General features: G+C 35.4%; 1 protein-coding gene across 2 annotated transcripts in view; it reads left to right on the top strand.

Annotated features, from left to right (window-relative positions):
• Positions 1–23,627, top strand: part of ALCAM (activated leukocyte cell adhesion molecule) — a 208,800-nt gene that overhangs the window by 148,885 nt on the left and 36,288 nt on the right. For both annotated transcript variants that reach the window (XM_041774120.1, XM_041774110.1), the window contains exons 2-6: positions 4,398–4,498; positions 8,222–8,441; positions 14,562–14,626; positions 15,867–15,954; positions 16,415–16,597. In XM_041774120.1, the coding sequence (XP_041630054.1) occupies positions 4,398–4,498; positions 8,222–8,441; positions 14,562–14,626; positions 15,867–15,954; positions 16,415–16,597 (657 nt within the window). The remainder of the gene's footprint in view (positions 1–4,397; positions 4,499–8,221; positions 8,442–14,561; positions 14,627–15,866; positions 15,955–16,414; positions 16,598–23,627) is intronic.

Below are 23,627 nucleotides of genomic sequence, written 5' to 3'. Positions count from 1 at the left end.
TAATTAGAGTTGTATATATCTTAATTCATTAATAGAGCATGTAGGGACACCAGCATGGTTACTGTCAAAATTAGTCAAATAAGCATGAAAGTAATTTCTATGGATAGCTTTCTCATTTCTACTTGCTTCCTCCCGAACGTTTCATCTGCACAAATAAATTTCTCTAGAATTTCTGTAGAACTGTAATTTAGTTCTTATTTCATAAGTTCTGTGGCAGTTGTGATTGTGAATAACCCTTCTATGGCACCTAACAGAGCTACAGAGCTCAAAACAATGCTTTTAAGGGTGATGATGCTATTGAAGTATCAGTGCAATAAAAAATAATTAACCACGCTAAAATACAGCATGTAAAAATAGTCTCTTTAATTCTCACCCTATTTTCTATATTACTTACTGCTCTGCATGAAACATAGTGGCAGGTTCTGAATTTTAAGATGCCTCCACTCAGATGTCTATATATCAGCGATGCAGAGAGAACCATTACTCTGAACTTTGATAGTCTTTAAGGATTAGTTTGTATGGAAAAAGTTTATCTCACTAATATGGACACAATTATTACATTTTTATTAGTTCAGTTAGAAATAAACTATGTTCACCTAATTTCGAAATTATACTAGAGTCTATTTCAGGGCCTCCTTACATTATTTGCTGTACAAAATGCATAACCATAACTATATTGTATTTATGATCACTTGTCTGAGATTCTATATGTCAGAATTGTCGAGCTAAGAGATTTTTCTTATGCTGTGCTTTCCCCATTGTGTTTTTTTTATTGAATTCTCCTGTGCAACCTTTTTAGTTCTACTGTTCTTTATCTTTAGTTAATAACTCTTCATTAAAAAAATTCTTAATTATACACTGCTTCTCAAGTGTAACATGTTTTTGCATTTTATTTTGTGTCAGGACATTTTGATATCAACACTAATATTAATAATTCATGATAATACCTTACATTTATAGAACATAATAATACAGAAGGTTTATAGCCCAGTCCAAAGTATCTTTTGATATATACATACACATGGCTATAACACCTAACACACAGAAATGCACACCCTTTTGCACACACTCATTCCTTCTATATTTTATATTTAGCTGCTTCTTTGAGGAAGGACATCATCGGCGTTCTATATTTGCAATAGTGTCCAATAATCTCTGGGCTACAAAACCATGAATAATGTAACCAACTAATATTGCAGAGAGAAAATTGCAGGGGAATTTTTTAGAGAGCTAAATTCAATTCAGACTTGGCAAATCAAAGAGAATCTTTTGCTTCTATGAAAAGTATAAACAGAACCATTTGTGTTGACAGGTACTTTGGGACTCATTGGCACTTCATCTCAAAGACTGAGACATTTGTAGAAATCGGGATACTAATTCATCACCAAATCACAGTGGTTTTTGTAGCCACTTTATCTCTTCAGGGTTAGGGATATTACCTCTCCCGCGGATTCGAGCCTTTAGTCTTTCTATCAGATGAACCTGGGAGTTGGTGTATTCTTAGAGAATAAGAAAGTTGGTGACTAGAGGAAACTTGAAAATTATTTCTAAAATCATCGTAGCTGTGCCCCTAATGCAATCCAACTGAGAATCATCTTGTGTCCTAACAGGGCTTCTGTCCATAGTTGGTGGCCTTTTACCTACTGCCTTCATGCTTGTCACGTGTCTTATTTCCCTTAGGTTTCTTATGCTCTAAAGAGTCCTGTCCTGGCTAATTTGGGATATCAAGCTGTCATTAAAAGACCCACCTCACGAATTCTCAAATACTTTTCAAAACAACCCTTTGCTTTGTAGTCATCATAGTAAGGAAAAAGGGCATTTCACATTATCATTTGCAAACCACAGAGCACAAATAATCCTTAATTTCTCCTGAAATTAATAATAAAGGAATATTCTCATCTATAGTTTCATCCATGAACTCTTATAAGAATGTTTGTTTTGTGTTTCTCTTCAAAAACAAGTGCCCTGCCAGCACAAGTCCACGTTCTCCGCATATCAAAGACAATCTAGGACAGCCTTATTAGAGTATGTGGTAGGAATAAGAATTCCCAAAGTTTCCCAATGTTACCAACTCCTCTCTGATTTTTCAAAGATGTTAATTTAATAACCAAAATGGAAAGGACTTCAGAACATTCGAGTGAGAAATCCAATACGATTCCTGTTCGATGCCAGACATTGCCTCTGGGAATACAAAGATAATATATGGTCCCTTCCCTCTTGTAGTTGCACTTCCATTATGCTAATAGCATATGATGTATTTGAAATTCCTGTAGCTTTAAAATCTATTACAAAATTTGGTTATCTATATAGCACATTAAAGTTCTATAGGGAAGAGAAAAGAAAAATGGCCTGTAAGAAATAGCAAATAATTACATTTTTTGCAAAAAGAATTTTCTTGTTTTCCCTCTACATCTGGCAAGGGCTTCCCCTCCTAAGGTCTGTAAACTGTTTTCACTCCCTGACCAACCATGGGAACACTGCCGATTGTCTAAAGAAGGTGTGCTTTTGCAAGTGACAGCAGGTAATTAGAGGAGCATGTCCTGCCATAATTTAAGGTATAGACCCATATCATCTTAGAGGCATTACATATTTAAGTGACTTGTTACATACTGGTGAAAAAACAAAACATTAAATCAGAAAATGGTTTTCTTGGTTTGGCATACCTGCATGGGTATAGTGCATGAACAGAGCTTAAAGTACACAATAAAAGTTCCACATTTAGGATACAAAGTATTGTGAAAAGAACAAATACTGTGTTGAGAAACAAAGTAATTTCTTAATTATCATTAATTTGCATATCTGCAACCACATATCTAAACTGTCACAGTTTGTATTTTAACAAGGCTAAGGAGTCCGTGCCTTCATTTACACTCTTTTTCCCTGCAATGGTTTGAAGTTAAAAGGAATTAAAGTTACAGTTAATGGAAACACTAAACATTTTAAGAGTTCCTATGGAGGTAATTTTTTATTATAACAATGAACATACAATAAACAGTTCTGGTAAACCACTTGTCTCCAATAGCAAGTGAAAATCACATTATCATGACTTATACTTTGTATTTCTTATTTTAACAATGTTAAAAAGTGCTGGAAATTAGTTGTTCTGTGGCATATTTACATGAAGGTTGTGTTTCTTGTAATGTGTTTCTTGTTTCTTGTAATGATTTCGTTCACTGGGGCAAAAATTGCTTTTAAAGGGAAGGACCTTCCTCAGTTGACAGAATTTTAAAATAGGAATTTTATTACCTTTTTGTCCTTTACCAAGGTTAATGATTTTTATCCCTGTATGAAATTTTCCTCCGCATTGTGATTGATGGGTAACAGTGAAAGCTGGTGTCCACTGTCTTGTTTCCTCAGAAAGTCATAAAATGGTATTTATGTGTAAATGGCCTTAGCTTTGCACTTCAGCACCACCTGCTGGACAAAATATCTTGTTTCCCCTCTACAGTTTCAAATACAATTAGCCGGCAAGATCATATTCTGTACCCAATTATGACATATCCTAAAATATCTGAGACGTTTCCTAAGTACTATTGTCAGATTAAATGCCTGAATTTTTTAAATGTCATCAATATATTCAGATTTGATTAGTATGTTGCATATGTATACTACAGATTCCTATCTTGTTAATGTTTTATGCCTAATTAAAATTAACACTAATATATTAACCATTGCTACTATAAAATAAGCCATGTTCCTACTTATAATTAAAATTTAGTTGTGGTCATATGTGTATTAGCTTATTTTTTAGTAGTTTTAAAACATATTTCCAGAATGAAAAACGCATATATTTAAAGCTAGTTTTGAGAAAGTTAAGCATGTTAATCTTTGTGTGGTCCCATATGTCTATGACATGTAGTATATTTTTTTTTTCTATGTCATATGTGGTTAGGAAGAAAATACACTTTCAGATTCCTCTCTATTCCTTTGCAACACACACTTGTCTCTTCCCTGGTAAAACTGAGGGTCTATAAATTTGAAGTGTGTGGCATTCAAAGGCTTGGTAGCTAAATAAGAGTTGTTGATATTTATATAGGAAACATGTTCTAGATTCATACTTTTTGTAGCCATTTAAAATAAAATCATAATAGATAATATTCATTAAGGCACACATCCTGAGGCGCCTGGGTGGTTCAGTGGTTGGGCGTCTGCCTTCGGCTCAGAGCATGATCCCTGGGTCCCAGGTTCAAGTCCCACATCAGGCTCCCTGCATGGAACCTGCTTCTCCCTGTCCCTGTGTCTCTGCCTCCTTCTCTGTGTGTCTCTCATTAATAAATAAATAAAATTTAAAAAAAAAAGGCACACATCCTGAACTGAAGTTACTTGCTTGGTTATTTTAAGAAAACACTTAACATCTCTCTCTCTCTCTCTCTCTCTCTCTCTCTTTTTCCCTAAAGGCCTTGGATGGTATACTGTAAACTCAGCGTATGGAGATACCATTATCATGCCTTGCCGACTCGATGTACCTCAGAATCTCATGTTCGGCAAATGGAAATATGTAAGTGTGACCTACTTTGACTTGGCTGATTACCTGTAGTTATTTATTTATTTATTTATTTATTTATTTATTTATTTATTATTTTTAGATAATATTTCTTCTGTGAGTAAATGTAAATTTCAAATCAACATAATGCCAATATTCAACTATGGGTACACATGTAGGAAGGTAGAATTATGTGTTGAATATCTCAAAGGAGTAATTCCTAAGTCTTATATGCGAAGTACTCTTTTAAAATAAAGCCAATAAACACGTAATTCTTAGATCACATTAGTTTGAAAGATTTAACCTTCAATGTTAGAGGCAGAGGAAAAGGCAAAGTTCCAGAGTAAAATCAGGGGTGTGTAGAATAGAGCTGAGTGGACAATGGCAGCCTTTCTCCACATACTCATGTTCTGTTTGGTGTGGCTGTTTCAGAGGCAAAATAAACCCCCAAATATTCATTGGGAATTCGTCTTTAGCATTAGAAGCTTGTTTCTAGTGTTGTTTTAGAACTGTATTGATGTTTCAGATCCTTTTTACATTTAACATTCTTCATTTTACTCATTTCTTGCAGAGAGCAAATCATACTTTCTCAGGTATTGAGGCACAGATAGGTCTGGAAATGGAGGGTAGATACCCAGATAGATGGATATGGGTTGGCTAGGTAACATTGACCAATAAAATGTTTTAATTTAATTACAGAAACCAACAAAAGTTGTCTGTGTGGCATAGTTTCCCAATGCTCAATTGCATCAGACTCATGGGAGTTTGCAAGCTTAAAGTAGACGTAGGCTTCCTTGAATCCAGTGGCAGTTTCTCCCAAGTTATTTGAAATTATTAAAAGGTATTTGAATAGGAAAAAAAAAGTCTGATAGTCAGATACTTTTTGAAAACTTTCATTAGCATAGCACTTCTCAGAGCCTTTCGTACACTAAGATGTATTGTGAATTCTCTATGCTTGATTCATTTCATGTTTTTTTTTTTTTTTTAATCACCCAACTTTTTCTCTCAAATATCTGCAAGGACAAAATGGAAAACACACTTCAGGAAATGTGTGTAAGGTTTCATCTGAGGAGACCGTAGAATGCAATCCTTCAAAATATTGATGGAATGAGCACTGGGTGTTACACTATATGTTGGTAAATCGAACTTCAATAAAAAAAATAAATAGATAAAATGAAATGGGAAAAAGAAAAAAAACCAAAAAACAAAATATGGGTTTTTAAGTCAGTTCAACATGTTCTACTCTATACTTGCTATGGGATGCTGGACAAGTGAAGGAATCTCCATTTTCTCATCTATAAAAGGAGGTGATAAAAAGAATCTTCCCTCAGTGTTGTGAGGGTTACATGAAGTAGTTGATAGCGGAATATTGACCTAGTGCTTAGCACATGGCCCTTGTTATAGCTCTGGGGCCCTAAATACTCCTGCTTGTGCGAAGGTCATGTGAAGGTAGATAGAGGAAGCGGGTGAGGTGGTGCAGCATCGCCTGCACTCTCCTCCTGATATCTAGTGCACTTTGGGAATTTTGAACTATTTCTGATTTACTATAAAAGTGGAAGTTAAGGCCTCTGAGGACAAAAGCTAATCACACCCCTAAAACTCCAAGTGAGACCACCACCTGCTTCACCTGTTGAGTCGAACTTACTGCCAAAATGAATGGAACACAGATGGTGAAAACCTTGTGATCATAGACATTCCTGATGATAATCCAGGGAATAATTTTCACCTAAACTGAATTGATACGGTAGTAGTGGAAACAATAACGGCAATTTTCAAATTCTTAATTAAGCAAAAAGCTTCAGCGATAAACTGATGAGATACATTTGAAGTACCATGTGCTCTATGTCAATTTGCAGACATAGTATAGAAGCTCAAATTTAATGAAAACAGAAAGGCAAATGATAAGTTTGGAAAGATTGAAAGGGGGTAAATACAGAGCTAGGATGGGGCATCTAACAGCTACCAAGAGTGGTACAGTGAAGCCATAATGGAGCCAGACTGCAGAGCTTCAACATTTGCCCTGCCGAGATACACTAGCTGGACCTTGGACAATTTATTTAACCAATTCTGTCCCTATGGCCTAATATGTAAAAGGATCTCATATTAAACTCTAACTTAGGGGCTCATTAGGAGTGTTAAATCAGTTACTATAAGGAAAGCCCAAAGAAAGTACCTGGCATATGGTTACGTGCTCAAAATTTAATAACTGTTATTTATTGCTTAAGTGTCTGAAAACAGAAATCTGAGGGACTCGTTTAACATACTTCTCACAGTGAAAGGATGATTGAGAGCAAGGATTTGCATTGTAAACCTGTGAAAAAGTTTAGAAAATTAAGGAGAATCCTATCGATGTATTCAGATACTCAACCAACTAAAACTTTTGGACCCTAAAATTAGCTCAGTAATCGTCTTGACTTGTGGCGCTATGACAAAATACCATAGACTAGGAGGCTCCAACAACATCTCTTCAGTTCTCAAGAGTTCTGGAGGCTGGGAAGGCCAAGATCAAAGTGGTGACAGGTTTGGCTCTTTGTGAGCATCCTTCTCCTGATTTTTAGACAGCTGCCATTTTGCTATGTGCTCACATGACCTGTGTTTTCATGGAGAGAAAGAGAGACCTCTCTCCCTCTTCCTGTAAAGGTTCTAAACCCATCATAAGGGCATCATCCCAGTACCTCATCTAAACCTAATTACCTCTCAGAGGCTCCGCCTCCAAACATCACCACACTGAGGGTTAGGGCTTTGACATATGAATTTGGTGGTGACACGAACATTTAGTCCATAACAGTAATAAACCTTAATAATTTTTGAAATGTAACTCTCCATGGCCCCTTGAAACTTGCCACACATTTTAAAATGTTTTATCATATTTTATTTTCTCAAAGGCCTTATGAGGTAAGTAGAAGAGGGATTGGCTCTTATTTTAGATTAAATTGCTTATTAGCTAAGAGAATTTTTGTGGGAGCAAAGGAAGAGATGAATTATATGTCCCAGGCTCTTGGCAAAATTGTTCATACCAGATTATATTTTATTTTGATAATAAGTTTTTATATGAAAGCTCTTTGAGCTATGTTTTATGACTCAGATAGCAAAACTATGGATTTTAGTGATTAATCTGATTCTGTTGCTTAATGGACATGATTGTTTCACAAGGGCAAATACTGTTCCTCCACGAAGATGCATTAAATTATGTTACGAGTAAAGGTCAGCTATGTCAGTTTTGGCTGAAACTGAAAGGTGTGGACATTTAAAGTATGTGAATTAAAGTAATGAATATGCAAAAGATAACTGCCCAGGATTTCTAAATGAGAATTTGCAGCCCACGCGTATGCTTGCTGTGATGGTTAGCTGAATATCACTTTGTGCATCTCGGTGTGCGTTTTCATCTATTTTTTTTTTATTTTAAATTAGCTACAATGCCAGCTCTTGTTGGTTTCAGAACAGTCACTGATTCTGTCCTTGGGATGCAAGAATAGTTCAGATTCCAAAGCTACTGTCTTTCCATTTTCACATATTTGACCTGATACCTGTAAAAGAACTTGCAGCCTCTCCTCTTATGAAGAGTAATTTTCTGTAACCAAAGATTTATGTGGGGCTCATATCCAAAATTAATTCTTTTTGGACAGAACTATAAATATTGGTGGAAGAATACGGCCAAGAAATTTTGTTATTCTGGATGTGATCCTGAAACATCTGAATATGCTTGTTTTTAAAATGTATTGTTATTTTAATTTTTAGGAAAAGCCCGATGGCTCCCCAGTATTTATTGCCTTCAGGTCCTCTACAAAGAAAAGTGTGCAGTACGACGATGTACCAGAATACAAAGACAGATTGAGCCTCTCAGAAAACTACACTTTGTCTATCAGTAATGCAAGGATCAGTGATGAAAAGAGATTTGTGTGCATGCTAGTAACCGAGGACAACGTGTTTGAGGCACCTACAATAGTCAAGGTGTTCAGTAAGTAGTCTGCAGTCTAACTGCTAAGTGGGATTGATGGCTGGTACTAGAAAATGTTCTGTAGAAAGAAGAGTGAATGCTCTGGAGTGTCTCCACAGCAGGCGTTCCTATAAGAGGACTTCTAACCGTCTTCACTCCGCTCGTGCATGCTGTCAGTGAGGAAAACAAACCCCCGCAATTCAAATAGGAGTTTTGCAGCAAGGAACTAAAAGAATATTCTCTGTTGTTTTGTTGGGTAAAATGTCCTGTGATATGAAGTATATCTAAGTGAAACCTGGCAGGTGTTCTTTCACTTTCACTGGCATGTGCAAATAAATATTCTGTGATATACACATAGTTGGTGATACATACATTTAATCAGGCATGTCGTGCATACAGATGTATTAGGCTGAACCATATAAAATTAATAGTTTGATGTATAACAACAATAAAATACAGGCAAATCCAAACCATCTTATGACAGAAATCTAAGCTTTTTATGTGTGTGTGCGTGCATGTGTACATATACACACATACGTGCACACATGCACACACATTTATATCCTGGCCTTCTTCAAAGTGTTCAGTTGGTTTAGGAAATTGCCCCCAATTAAAAAAATTCACCATACCCTGAGTATGTGTGTGTGAAATACATCAAGGGGAAAAAGTAGAGTAGGGTTAGAAGAAGAGAAGTCAGTAGCAGAAGCTAGGAGTAATTACTGTAGTCATTATGGCAAAGTTACTTTGCCAATGATAACATATAGTTAATGTTACTGTGCAAAGAGCTATGCTAATGAATGACTTGAGAAGTTCTAATTAATACATTTTATCTTTTAATATTCAAATAAAAAAATTCCCACCTCCTGTTACATCATAATATATTAGAAATTATAGGGGAAAAAAAATAGCTCTCAACAGTTTCAGAATGCTAGTCTTTGTTAACTAGGGAAGAAGGTCTCACTTTTCAATTTTTTCCCTCTGCTTTCTGATAACTTGGCAGCACCTAGAAATTATTAGAATAAATAGGGAAGAAAGAAGCCCAGAGGGCTACTATAGCAAACAACCATGGATTTTCCCCATTTCTCTTGTAATAGCCTATGCAACTAAGTCGAACTGTCCCTTAAGTATTTATATAGATTTCAAAGCTCCTATGGGCTCATGACATGGATTCAAAGAATGCTTGTGCTGTCAAAGGAAACCTTTGTTCTCCAGAAGAACCTTGTAAAAGCATATTACATGTTTCAGCTGATTACCTTTCAGCTTAGAAGGCACTTTCCAGAAACTATCCACCCTTCTCAATCATTTTATGAATCACGCCAAATTCCAAGTGTTTGCCAGTCATGCCTTCCATTAAATACCCCAAATAATCTGTATCCTTTATTTACCAATGCACCATTTTTTTTTCTTTCTTTCATTTCGCTTTGATGTTACTGGGAAGATGGATAGTGCACTCTTAGGGACACTTTTTGTAAAGAGAACGACCAAAACAATTTTTTAAATTAGGCCATGATGTCATAAACTTAAGTATGCAACAAGAATGTAAGACAGTAGGTAGAGATTAAGTCATAGCACCTCGAAGGTTGTATTGATTTGTCATTGTCAGGTTTCTTTTTCACTGTGTTAGAATTATCAGATATCATGCTAGTCTCCCATAAAGTTGAGAAAATCCAGGTTGTTTCCTTTAGAAGAGTCATTTGTGACAATTTTCAGGATACACTTCAAGAAAACACCATACAGCAATCTGAAAAAAAAAAAAATACAGTTGGTCTACTTTGATAAAAATTTGTAAGCTATTTTGGAATACAGGGGATTTCTACGATTTTGAAAACAAACTCACACCCCACATACTGGCAGCACCCCCGACCCCCTTCTCTTTTGAATATTGTTGAAAACAAAGTGATTCTCAGAAACAGAATTTGCATTCCAGGCTCCGGGCCAGGGAGAATTTAAATAGACAAGTTACACACTCTCGAAAAGCATTTTATACTAGAAACCGTGGGACCCTCCAAGTCCAATTAAATGAACAGCACAGCTCATGATAAGGAAAGTGTTTGCAAGAGCATATAGGGGCTTTACTTAAAAAAAAAAAAAATAATGAATTTACTCTGGGCCACATTTTGTGAAGCAAACAGCAGCTGTGACAGGGAGACTTTTATTCTGTGCATGTGTATATTGCAGTCACTTAAGAGTTACTAGGCTCATCAATCAGTCCTCTGTTTCCTTCTGTCGAATCACCTAGCAACACGCACTGTGTACTACAGAATCGAGTATGGTTGACGTGAGCTAATCCCAGATCAGCTTGCTGCAGAGTGCCATCCTCATGGGCAAACTCATACTGTTTTTATTCAAACTGGAGGCCATGACTAATGACTCTGTTACCTCTGGTGTAGGTTTGTTTAGCTTTAAACTATACCTCAGATACGATAGTCATGCCCACAAAGCCACCCAGATTCAAATAAGTCACATTCTTTATTGCCACAAGTACAGCTTTAAAAAAAAAAAAAAAAAGTCATTGAATGACATCAGAATTAAACTGTGTTTGCATTTAATGCACATTGGAAGTTAATAAAAATATTCAGAAGCAACAGTAAAGCCTTTAAAGTTCCCTAAGATTTATTCCAGTCATTGTGCAAAGGTTTCAGAGCTCAAATGGGTTCCAGATTGCCAGCTGGCTGTCAGTGCTGTAACAGAAAAACCACTCACTGGTCATCAGAAGACCTGGCTCTGTTAACCCTGCTGCTAATTTCTGACCTTGGGGAAGTTTACTAGTTTGGAGCTTCTCTCAACAGTAAAATAAGTGCTTCGAATTGGAGGGTGGTTTTCCTACCATGTTCCTAGGATCCTCTTGAGGAGCTACTGAAGAGGGGCACTGCTTCTGTTAGCTAGCATTCCACTCACCTGATATATTTTGAAGTTTTTTCACAATAATTCATTCAGGGGGAGACAACAGGGGAGAACGGCCCCAGCTCTTAAAAAGCGTTTGAAAACCACAGTCTAGAGCTAATCTGTAAATCCTCTTGTGTTCTAGTGTCTCTGACGTTAAAAGGAAGTCTGTTCCCGTGACACAGAGTCAGTGTACATTTGGACCAGTTCTTCCCTGAGTGATGGGCAATGCGGGTTGACTTCACACCCTTATGTTAGAGCTTCCATTTGGACACTGCTCTCAATGTTTTGTAAGAACTGAGCATCCTTCTGCTCACCTCAATGAAAGTTAATCAACCTGAAAGGATTTTTTTTTTTTAATGAAGGAAGCAGAAAATGACCTATTTAACAAATGAAACCTACATAGTAGATTTTCTTTTTATTCTTTCGATTTAAAAAAATGTCTTTCTTACAAGGAAAATAAACTATGATTCCATGTCAACAGTTGTTTACTTAAAATACATCAGAATTTATACAAGGTAATGACTGACAAAGTACTGGGAGGAGCATTCATGAGTCAGTGTAACCAGTACCTTTTCTTGCCTTCCTCTCATATCAAATTGAACTATCCTGTGCGTGGTTTTGGTAATACACTGTACATTGTGGGTGATAAAGAGCAATTTTGCCCTCATCTCTTCGTCCTCAGCTGGCTTGACAAAATTATTTTCATAATGCAAATAAATGGTATGACTTTTCCTTTCAATTCTATGCTTGGTTATGAATCCCTGAATTATATTAAGGCATAATTCATGTAAAGTTTTTTTTTAAGCACTTTAGAATCGATATGCAATTTTGCTAAAATAGTACGTGTCCTCTTTTATGGTCCTCCAACTAATACCCATTGATTGTTGCAAACTAATGTAAGAGAAAATTACATACAAATATCTTGTGGATTTGAAACAAAAGTTTGGGGGAAAAAAAACTCAAAGAATGGCAATAGGTATTACCATTACTTCCACAATACCCACTGTGACTCTCTTCTAAATAAAAAGATGAGTTACAGTGTAAAGAGGCCTAAACTTTAAGCATTCTTTCAGCAGGTTTCTGGGTTTTCCACAGTTTCATTTTTATTGAAATAAGTATAAATTTTGGAAAGTATTTATAGAAGAAACATATATATAGCCATGTGTAAAGGACCAACATTTGTTACACACTGAGCATTTATGATCTTATATTCACTTACAAAGCAAAGGAATATATATATTCTACAGAAGAGGAAGTATGTGCCCAACTATTTTGGTATATGGTTATGGTGAACTAGAAACTAATGCAACTTAGCAACACTGCCCACCTACATTTTGTATTAAAAGCTTCAATTATTAAAAAAAAAAAAAAAGAGCCTCAATTTTTTCAGATGACTCTTTAAATCTCTTTTTATATTCTAGGCATAGATGCTACTGAAGGGGAAACACAAACCCATTTGTTCTTTTTCTCTTGTTAATTTTGACTCTTGATTGACCACATAAATTAATTTAATACCTTACCTGTCTGATGCTCTCAGAAAGGTATCACAAAATACTTGATTTTAGTTCCCAGAGAACTTTGGCTCACTTACTTAAGCACCAAGAATTTTCATTTTGTTTAAATATTTTGGATACATCTCTCAAATGTTTTAGATATTGGTCTTAAAACATAAATTCAGAACAGAATTTAATGTTTTATCAATAATTCAGAGTTGTAATTGTGAACATTAATGGCATTACATTAAATTTATGATAACACTAGTGCTTACTGATACGTGAAGGCTTTAGTCCCCCCCTACCATATGTTTCCCAGAAATTGCTGTTTATTCTGATTTTTTGGGTCAGTTTTTAATAATTTTTTGGTAACATCTAACAGTCAATCAGGAGTCACTTCTTGTTTGTGTTAATGTAATTGTCTCTATTATACTTTTCTATTCTTCTGTATTTCATTTTTCTATCTCTCTTGTGTTTTGTTTCCAATCTGTATATTTAGAAAATAATCCATCTTGTGAAAATTGAATTAGAATTATGTTTCTAGAATTAATAGTAAGTAGGATCTCCTATAATTAAAGGGTATAAGTTGAACACATAGGAGGATTTACTATTATTGTTCATTGTTCCAATTTCTCATATAAAACAATTGCAAAAGGGAGACTGACTCTCAGTAGTAACATGAAGAAGTTTACATTTTTTTTGCTTACAGTCTTGGTGATAGCCATTTTGTTATTCCAAAATCTTTCTGTCTTCATCCTTATTTTCTATAATGGTCTGGGTAGGCAATGCATCTGATAATGGAATTCCAAATTGAATAATAATTATATAAAAGCCAATTTAGTCTAGTTTGGTAATAAAAATTAATGGTATTGGAGCTCATAAACAATGAGACTATGAATGAAAGAATAACTGATTGTCTTTATTTGTTTATATGAGAATAGAATAGTTTTGCTCCATGAGATCCACAAAAATCAATGACCAAGAGGCAATATCCATTTTCTGGGGACCAATTGTTAGAACTAATTAAAAAGTAAAAAATCCGTCAGTGATAGATAACTAACAGTGAAGAATAAATAACTTAAAATAAGTTTGAATAATACCTTGTTGCTGAGATTTTTAACCAGTTCTCCCTGAAGACTCTCTTAAAATGGATGCTTACAGAACTTCCTATATTTGAAATGCTTCTGCCCATTACCTCAGTTCCAAATTTGAAGGTTTTCCCTACATTTATAGTTTCATAATATGACTTCACCTTAAACAATAAGGTTTGAGATACACAGAAAAATTGAGCTTCTATTTCCCTTAACTCCTTTTAGTCACCACGATTTCAGAGCTGTGATTCTTAAATTTCAGTGTGCGTGAAAATATTGTAGGGAACTTGTTTTAAAAAGTAGATTTATAGGACTTACCCTGGAGATTTTGCCTCTGACCAGAGGAGGCTCAGAAATTTATGCTTTTAATAAGTACCCCTTGTGGATTCAGTTCTTCATTTAAGTAGCTGAAGTTGTATGTAGGTAGAAAGTACACATGATAATTAATTGAAAATAATATTTATATTTAGCATATTAACCTCTGTTTCACTATCAAATCCATATTCACTGCTTAGAAAGCTTTCAGAACACATTACCAGTATTTTCTACAAAGGAGTAATAAGCACTTAAAATAGCATTTAATATAATAAAGCAAATATTTGGAGGGAGTGGGCTAACCAGATTTCTTAATCTTTCATGTGTACTTAAAACTTTTCTCTGCTTAACTTTAGAGCAACCATCCAAACCTGAAATTGTAAGCAAAGCACCTTTTCTCGAAACAGAGCAGCTAAAAAAGGTGAGAACTTTTTTTTTTTTTTTTTAATTGTCTTCACTTGGCTTAATGTTAAATGTCTTCTCTTAGCCTCAGATGCCAGGACAAATAAGATAGACTTTGCTCTTGTAGAGCTGACAGTATTGCAGATGCCAATCGGAAAGTCTGCCCGAGTTAGAGTGGGAACACAGAGGAAGATTTAGTCATTTCTGAAGGGAGAAGAGAGGAGAGGAAGGAGAAAAGCATAAGTCTTCCCTGTTTGAATGAACTGAATGTTAAACGGAGTCATGAAAGATGAGTAAGTTTTCTCTGAACCAAGGATAGAAAGACCTTCCGACAGCATGAAATAATATGATGTGAAGAAGAATGGCATTTTTAAGAAACATCACATTATTTGCATTGCTGGAACTTTGTGTGGTAAGACAGTAGGCAAGAGACTGCAGTAAAAGATAAATTTGGAGAAGTAAATAGAGAAGCTGGATTATGACAAGCCTTATGTCACGGAGGGAGTTTCAACTTTATCCTCTTGGCAGATTAAACTATTGAAAAGTTGAAATAAAGATGTGAGAAGGTCAAATTTGAACAATCACATTAAGAGGTGTGAAGAGAGGCTGCATCAAGAGGGAACAAAGCTGGAGTTTATATTTGGGCACATCAATTGTCTAATAATCTTATTTTCACCAAGTAAAATACCTAAATTTTCCTTTGTGGAAAAAAAAATGCAAACAAGTTAAAAGTTTTTTGAATCAGATTAAATTTTACTGCGTAATATTATTTGAACATGCCAATATTGAAGTTATAACACATTTGAAGAAAAGCGGTGGGAATTGTAGATTTGGTAGGTATATGTATCTAAAATTTATATGGTATGAAACCAGAGAGGCAGCCACTTTAACACCATTATGATTCTTGCATGCTGAGATCTGTGAACCATGGGAATCGCCAGCGTTAATGTAGTTATGTTATTTAGTTAATGTTAAAAATGAATAATGTCAAAAAGAATTTGGTAACGCTTTTAAACAAATGTGATTTTATTAATAGTGGCAGCATCTTTTGCATATTTTTAAGTGAGCAAGACCATAATTTTAAGTACAAGACATTGTTTTTAATGCAAGAGACCACGTATTCAGTCCCCAGTCAATGCTTGGGTAATGAAAGGGCCAGGAAACCTTTGGAGCAACTGCACCCCCTGAGGAGTCCAAATCTTTCAAATTGACAACCACTGACGGAACCAAGGTGTCCACATTTTCTCTTCATTTTGCAGTTGGGAGACTGCATTTCAAAAGACAGTTATCCAGACGGCAACATCACATGGTACAGGAGTGGAAAAGCGCTGCAACCCCTTGAAGGAGGTGGGTATGAAGTGGGCAGTAAATTCAGATGACCTATTCTGACTTTCTCTTGTCCTGGCATTCCTTAGACTGTCCTGCATCTAAATGCGATGCCCTCTTTGATCAATGGCTGTATGCTTTGTTCCTTTAAGTAACCATTAAGTCATTAAGTGATTTTTTAAAAACATCATTTTAGTCCTTGTGCAGAGGAATCAAGAGCAGAGAAAAATTATTTCTGTATATGGCATATTCTAGAAGTTAATTAAAGTGAGTGGGAGATAGGATTCCAGGATTCTATTTCTGTCTATGTCTCTGATTTCATGGTTTAGAAAAGACATTCTACCTCGGTACATGTCAATTTTCCCTCCTGTTAAATACAGTAAGAAGGACAAAACCACTTCTCAAGGTGTTGTGACATTTAACTAAGGATTGTGATTTTTCCAATGAAAAATGCTATCATTAGTATTCTTATTTTCTTCAGTGGTAGTCTTAATTTTTAAAAAGCAAATGGACCCGGTAACTCAGCTCTATACCATGACTTCATCCCTGGAGTACAAGGCAACCAAGGCTGACATACAAATGCCATTTACCTGCTCTGTGATGTATTATGGACCATCTGGCCAGAAAACAGTTCCGTCTGAACGAGCAATCTTTGATATTTACTGTGAGTAACCCAATATGTAATTATGCAATTTTAATGTCTTAAGAGTATTCGAATGCTTTAACCTTTCAAGTCCGAATCCACATGCTCTTTGGGTTTTACTTTCAACCTCCCTTTTTTCTTCTGCAGTTACTCAATCTGTTTCTCCTTTGGAAGACCTATAGAATAAATGCTTACCCCATCTTAGAATACCTTTTACTTTCCACTTTGTCATTTCTGCACATCTCTTCTGCACATAAGCTATGAATTTTGTAGGAGTTCAAAATGCCATCTGATTACTTTCTGAATAAGGACAGATGAATCGAGGCTTCTGACTGATTGGTCTTCTAGATAGGAGACTTCCATTTTAATGGAAAAATTTATTTTAATAATAAGATCAATTGCATAAGTTTAAATAGGATGCTGTATTCTGAGACATTTTGATTGACTTTATTTCATAGATTTGAAACATAGAATATCAAACTAAAAAAGAACCTTCTTGATCATCTGACCTAACTCCATTATTTTACTTAACAGTAAAGGGAGAACCAGAGACGTACCCTAAATTAGTTGGAATCCTTTTCTGCAGTGCCGTTCTCTTTCCTATAAGACAGGTGCCAAGATTCAGAGCAAACAGGCTGACAGTCCAGGCACAGCACAATCAATTTTTGTGTCTTTCTAGAAGAGTAGTTAACTACTTTAACTCTTAGTTTTCTTATCTTGAAATGAAAAAATAGCTCAGTGTTGTTATGGAAATTAAGTGAAATCACAAATCTAAAATAGCATCCTATACTGTTGATTAAATTCTTGTTATTAGGTACTATTTTTTATTATTATATGATCATTGTTATTACATAAGCATAGAACTAGAGATATTGTTTTTGGAGAAATGCAAGAAAGAATTTCTTTATTTTAAAAAATGAATCAAAACTTCTTACAATACTGCCTTACGTAGTAAAATAAGCTAGTACTTCTACTTGTGTTCTGGAGAAAGAACAAAAATGCCAGTTGAACCTTTGTAGGGTTTTATCTCCTCTACATTGCTATTTTGGTTCCATATAGTGCAGAACCTTATATAAGAACAACCTGAGGGGGATCCCTGGGTGGCGCAGCGGGTTGGCGCCTGCCTTTGGCCCAGGGCGCGATCCTGGAGACCCGGGATCGAATCCCACATCAGGCTCCCGGTGCATGGAGCCTGCTTCTCCCTCCGCCTGTGTCTCTGCCTCTCTCTCTCTCTCTGTGACTATCATAAATAAATAAAAAATTTAAAAAAAAAAAAAAAAAAAAAAAAAAAGAACAACCTGAAATTCCACTTTCCCTAACAATAAGGAATTGTTGTGCCTTCAACTTTGTATATAAGTTCCAACTTATATACTGACTTAAAAGTGAGGATTTAAAGTATTTCATTCCGTACACCTTACTAAAAATCAAATTATTATTTCTGTACGCAAAGGCACAATTCTGTCCAGAAATGTTCCACTGGAAATACACTATCTTGGTCTAAGTGCAAGAGTAAAGATAGGAAAGAGTATCAAGATGAACAATAAGGACTGGGAAACTGGCTTAAGAAAAAGAAGGAATGTATGTTATCAGACACAACGAGTTGGGTAAGCAGAAAAGTCCTCGAATGAATAGGAAGGAAATGATTTTATTTTGGCTGGCTGTGGGGATGCATTTGGCACAGCTTTTGAGAAGGCACAATGTATGCAGTGCTGGGCTTCATGGTAAAGATAAAAAAGTGCTGAAGACAAGAGTTCTGACATTCAGAGTTTAGTACTCCAGTAGAGAAATAAGATATCTACACCAGGAGGAAGTGGTCAGTGCAAGGTTGCAGGTGGTAAGTGACACTCAGAACGCAGTGAACAGCCTTGAAAGCTCAGATGCCCGGGGGCAGTGATTGTCAAACTTTTTTGTGTGCATCAGAATCGCCAGAAGGACTTAGAACACAGATCTCTGGACCCTGCTCTGAAGTTTCTCAGGAGAGTAGTTGTCGGGAGAGGTATTTATAACAAATTCCCTGGTGATGCTAATGCTGCTCATCTCAGGACCACACCTGGAGAAGCACTGCTCTGGGTGACTCCAGGGTGGAGAAGGAGGGAGCTAAACAGAAAGGGCAGAGGGTACATTCAGAAGGAGGACATTTGGTCAGTTCATCTTGCGGAAGATGCACTAGTCCTTCCTTAGCCTCTCCAGTCCGTAACGAAGCAGTATAGAATCTGGCTCTTTAATTTTTATGCTTATCTGATTCTGCCTCTGACACTGCCTAAGAATATGCCACCATTCTTCATTGCCAGTATTTCCATGATTTCCAAAATAATATTCCTTTCTGTTCACTCCAAACTGCCCTCCAAGTTGCTGCCAGAAATATCTTTCTAAAAACAAATGTGACCACGTTAGGTTAGTGCTATGGTGAGAATTCTTTAATAATTCCCCAGATCTCTCAGATTGATTTTCACACTCCCCGTTTTTTTTTTCTTCCCAGTTTTTATTTAAATTCCAGTTGGTTAACATACAGTATAATATTAGTTTCAGATGTAGGATTTAGTGATTCATCACAACACCATTTGCTCATCACAACTGCCCTCCTTAATCCCCATCACACATTTAGTCCATCCCCCTGCCCACCTCCTCTCCAGCGACCCTCAGTTTGTTCTCTATAGTTAGATGTCTGTTTTATGGTTTACCTATATCTCTTCTTTCCCCCTATGTTCATCTCTCACATTTCAGAAATTCCACATATGAGGAAAATTGTATGGTATTTGTCTTTCTCTCACTGACTTATTTCACTTAGCTTATTACTCACTACCTCCGTCCATGTCATGGCAAGTGGCAAAATTTCATTCTTTTTTAATGGCTCAGTAATATTCCATTATATATACACACACACATATATAGTAATATTCAAATATATATATATATATTCCATTATATTCCATTATATATAAATAATATTATATATTATCACTATTATATATTATATAATGGAATTATATATAATGGAATATATACTACTGAGCCATATATTCCATATATAATGGAATATATTCTATGTATATATATGGAATATATACTATATATATGAATATATATATATATATATATATATATATATATATATATATATGCCACAACTACTTTATCCATTCATCAGTTAGTGGACATTTGGCCTCTTTCCATAATTTGGCTATTGTTGATAGTACTGCTAGAAACATCATGGTGCATCCCTTCAAATCAGTATTTTTGCCTCTTTTGGGTAAATACCTACTAGTGCAGTTCCTTGGTTATCAGATAATTCTATTTTTAATTTTTTGAAGACCTTCCATACTGTTTTCCAAAGTAGATGTACCAGTTTGCATTCCCACCAGCAGGTGAGAGGGTTCCCCTCTCTGCATCCTGGCCAACATTTCTACTTTCCTGTGTCGTTACAATTAGCCATTCTGACAAATGTAAGGTGGTATCTCATTGGAGATTTGATTTGTATTTCCCTGATGATGAGTGATGTTGAACATCTTCCCATGTGCCTTAGCCATCTGGATGTCTTCTTTGGAAAATATGTCTATTTATGTCTTCTGCCCATTTTTAAACTGGATTATTTGGGTTTGGGGGGGTACTAAATTTTATAAGTTCTATATAGATTTTAGATACTAACTTTTTATCAGATATGTAATTTCTGGATATATTCTCCCATTCTGTAGGTTGCTTTTTAGTTTTGTTGATTGTTTCTTTTGCTGTGCAGAAGCTTTTTATCTTAATGAAGTCCCAATGGTTCATTTTTGCTTTTGTTTCCCTTACCTCCAGAGACATGTCCATTAAAAAGCAGTTATAGCCAATGTCAAAGAGGTTGCTGCCTGTGTTCTCTAGGATTTTGATGGTTTCCTGTTTCACATTTAGGTCTTTTATCCATTTTGAATTTGTTTTTGTGTACAGTGTAAGAAAGTGGTCCAGTTTTATTCTTCTACATGTTGCTGTCCCATTTTCCCAACACCATTTCTTGAAGAGAATTTGTCGAAGATTAGTTGACCATATAGTTGTGGGTCCATTTCTGAGTTTTCTATTCTGTCCCATTGATCTATGTGTCTGTTTCTGTGCCAGGACCATATTGTTTTGATCACTACAGCTTTAATATAGCTTGAAATCCAGAATGGTGATGACTCCAGCTTTGCTTTGCTTTTTTAAGATTGCTTTGGCTATTCAAGTCTTTGGTGGTTCCATACAAATTTTGGGATTGTTCTAGCTGTAAAAATGCTGGTGGTATTTTAACCGGGATTGCATTAAATGTGTAGATTGCTTTCAGTAGTATAGACTTTTTAACAAATATTTGTTCTTTCAATCCATGAGCATGGAATATTTTCTGTTTCTTGTGTCATCTTTAATTTCTTTCATGAGTTTTGTATAGTTTTTAGGGTACAGATCTCTTACCTCTTTGGTTAGGTTTATTCCTAGGTATCTTATGGTTTTGGGTATGTTTGTAAATAAGGATCGATTTTTTAATTTCTCTTTCTATTTCTTCATTATTGGTGTATCAAAATGCAACTGAATTCTGTACATTGATTTTGTATCTTGCAACTGTGCTGAATTCATGTATCAGTTGTAGCAATTTTTTTGTGAAGTCTTTCAGGTTTTCTACATAGATTACCTTGTCATCTGCAAATAGTGAAAATTTGACTTCTTCCTTGCCAATAAGATGCCTTTTGTTTCTTTTTGTTGTCTGATTGCTGAGGCTAGAACTTCCAGTATTATGTAAAATAACAGTGATGTGTACGAGTGGATGTTTCTGTTGCTTCTGATCATAGAGGAAAAGGTATCAGTTTTTCCCCATTGAAGATGATATTACCCGTGAGTTTTTCATATATGTCTTTTATTATGATGAGGTATGTTCCAACTATCCCGACTTTGTTGAGGGTTTTTATGAAGAATGGATGTTGTAGTTTGTCAAATGCTTTTTCTGCATCTATTGAGAGGATCATATGGTTCTTATCCTTTCTTTTATTAATGTGGTGTATCATGTTGATTGATTTGCAAATATTGAACTCTGGCCACCCAGGAATAAACCCCACTTGATCCTAGTGAATTATTCTTTTAATGTACTGTTGGATTTGATTTCTAGTATTTTGTTGAGAATTTTTATGTCCATATTCATCAGAGATATTGTCCTGCAGTTCTCTTTTTTTGTGATCTTTGTTTGGTTTGGGATCTGGGGTAATGCCGGTCTCATAGAATGAATTTGGAACTTTTCCTTCCTTTTCTATTTTTTGGAGTAATTTGAGAAGAATAGGTATTAACTCTTCTTTAACTGTTTTGTAGAATTCCCCTGGGAAGCCATCTGACTCTAAATTTTTGTCTGTTAGAAGATTTTTCATTACTGATTCAATTCTTTTGCTGGTTATTGGTCTGTTCAAGTTTTCTATTTCTTCCCGTTTCAGTTTTGGTAGCTATATGTTTCTTGGAACTTATCCATTTCTTCCAGATTGCTCAGTTTGGTGGCATATAATTTTTCATAATATTCTTTTATAATTGTATTTCTGTGGTGTTTGTTGTGATCTCTCTTCTTTCATTTGTAATGTTATTTACTTGAGTCCTTTATCTTTCTTTTTTTTTTTTTGATAAGTCTGGTTAGTGGTTTATCAGTTTTATTAATTTTTTCAAAGAACTAGCTCCTGGTTTCATTGATCTGTTCTACTATAATTTTTTTGTTTCTGTATCAATGCTTTCTGTTCTAATCTTTACTATTTCCCTTCTGCTGGCTTTAGGTTTCATTTGTTGTTCTTTTTCTAGCTCCTTTAAGTGTAAGGTTATTTGAGATTTTTCTTGCTATGGACTTTCCCCCTTATAACTATTTTTGCTGCATCCCAGAGGTTTCAGACCATCATGTTTTCATTTTCATTTGTTTCCTTATATTTCTATGGACTTTCCCCCTTATAACTATTTTTGCTGCATCCCAGAGGTTTCAGACCATCATGTTTTCATTTTCATTTGTTTCCTTATATTTCTTTATTTCTTCTTTAATGTCCTGGTTGGCCCATTCATTCTTTTGTTGGGTGTCCTTTAACCTCCATATATTTGTGTTCTTTCCAATTTTTTTCTTGTGGTTGGCTTCAAACTTCATAGCCTTGTGGTCAGAAAATATGCATGGTGTGATCTCAGTCTTTTTGTACCTGGTGAGTCCTGATTTGTGATCTAGTACGTGATCTATTCTAGAGAATGTCACATGTGTACTTGAAAAGAATGTATATTTTGCTGCTTTAGTATGAAATGTTCTGACTGTATCTTTTAAGTTTGTCTGGTCCAGTATGTCATTCACAGTCATTGTTTCTTTGTTGATTATCTGCTTAGATGATCTGTCCATTGGTGGAAGTGGACTTTTAAAGTCCTCTACTATTAATGTACTATTACCAATGAGTTCCTTTATGCTTGTTATTGTTTACTATATTTGGTGGTTCTCACAATCGTTAGATCTTCTTGTTGGTTAGACCCCTTTATTATGATATAGTACCCTTCTTCATCCCTTGTTACAGACCTTGGTTTAAAACCCAGTTTGTCTGATATAAGAATTGCTATTCCAGCTTTCTTTAACATCCCATTTGCATAGTAGGTATTTCTCTATACCCTCACTCTCATTTGTAGGTGTCTTTAGGTCTAAAATGAGTCTCTTGTAGGCAGCATATAGATGGGTCTTGTTTTTTATATCTGATCTGACACCCTATGTCTATTGATTGGTGCATTTAGTCTATTTACATTCAGATTAATGATTGACAGATATGAATTTAGTGCCATTTTATTACTTGTTTTGTTGTTTCTGGAGATTTTCTCCATCTCTTCCTAGTATTTGTCACCTTTGGTCTTTCTTTCCCACTCAAAGTTGATTTTGATGAGAGTTCTCTGTGCTTCCTGGATTTGAATATCTTTTCTTCCACAGATTAGGGAAGTTTTCAGTGTAATTTCCTCAAATAAACCTTCTGCCCCCTTTTCTCTCTCTTATTCTACTGGGACTCCTATGATACAAATGTTATGTTTGATAGAGTCCCTGCATTCCCTAAGTCTACTTTCATGATCC

The sequence above is a fragment of the Vulpes lagopus genome, chromosome 1 (assembly GCF_018345385.1).
Source record: "Vulpes lagopus strain Blue_001 chromosome 1, ASM1834538v1, whole genome shotgun sequence".
NCBI classification, from domain to species: Eukaryota; Metazoa; Chordata; class Mammalia; order Carnivora; family Canidae; genus Vulpes; species Vulpes lagopus.
Note: the sequence above shows the minus strand (reverse complement) of the source record. Positions and strands in the feature narration are given on the sequence as shown.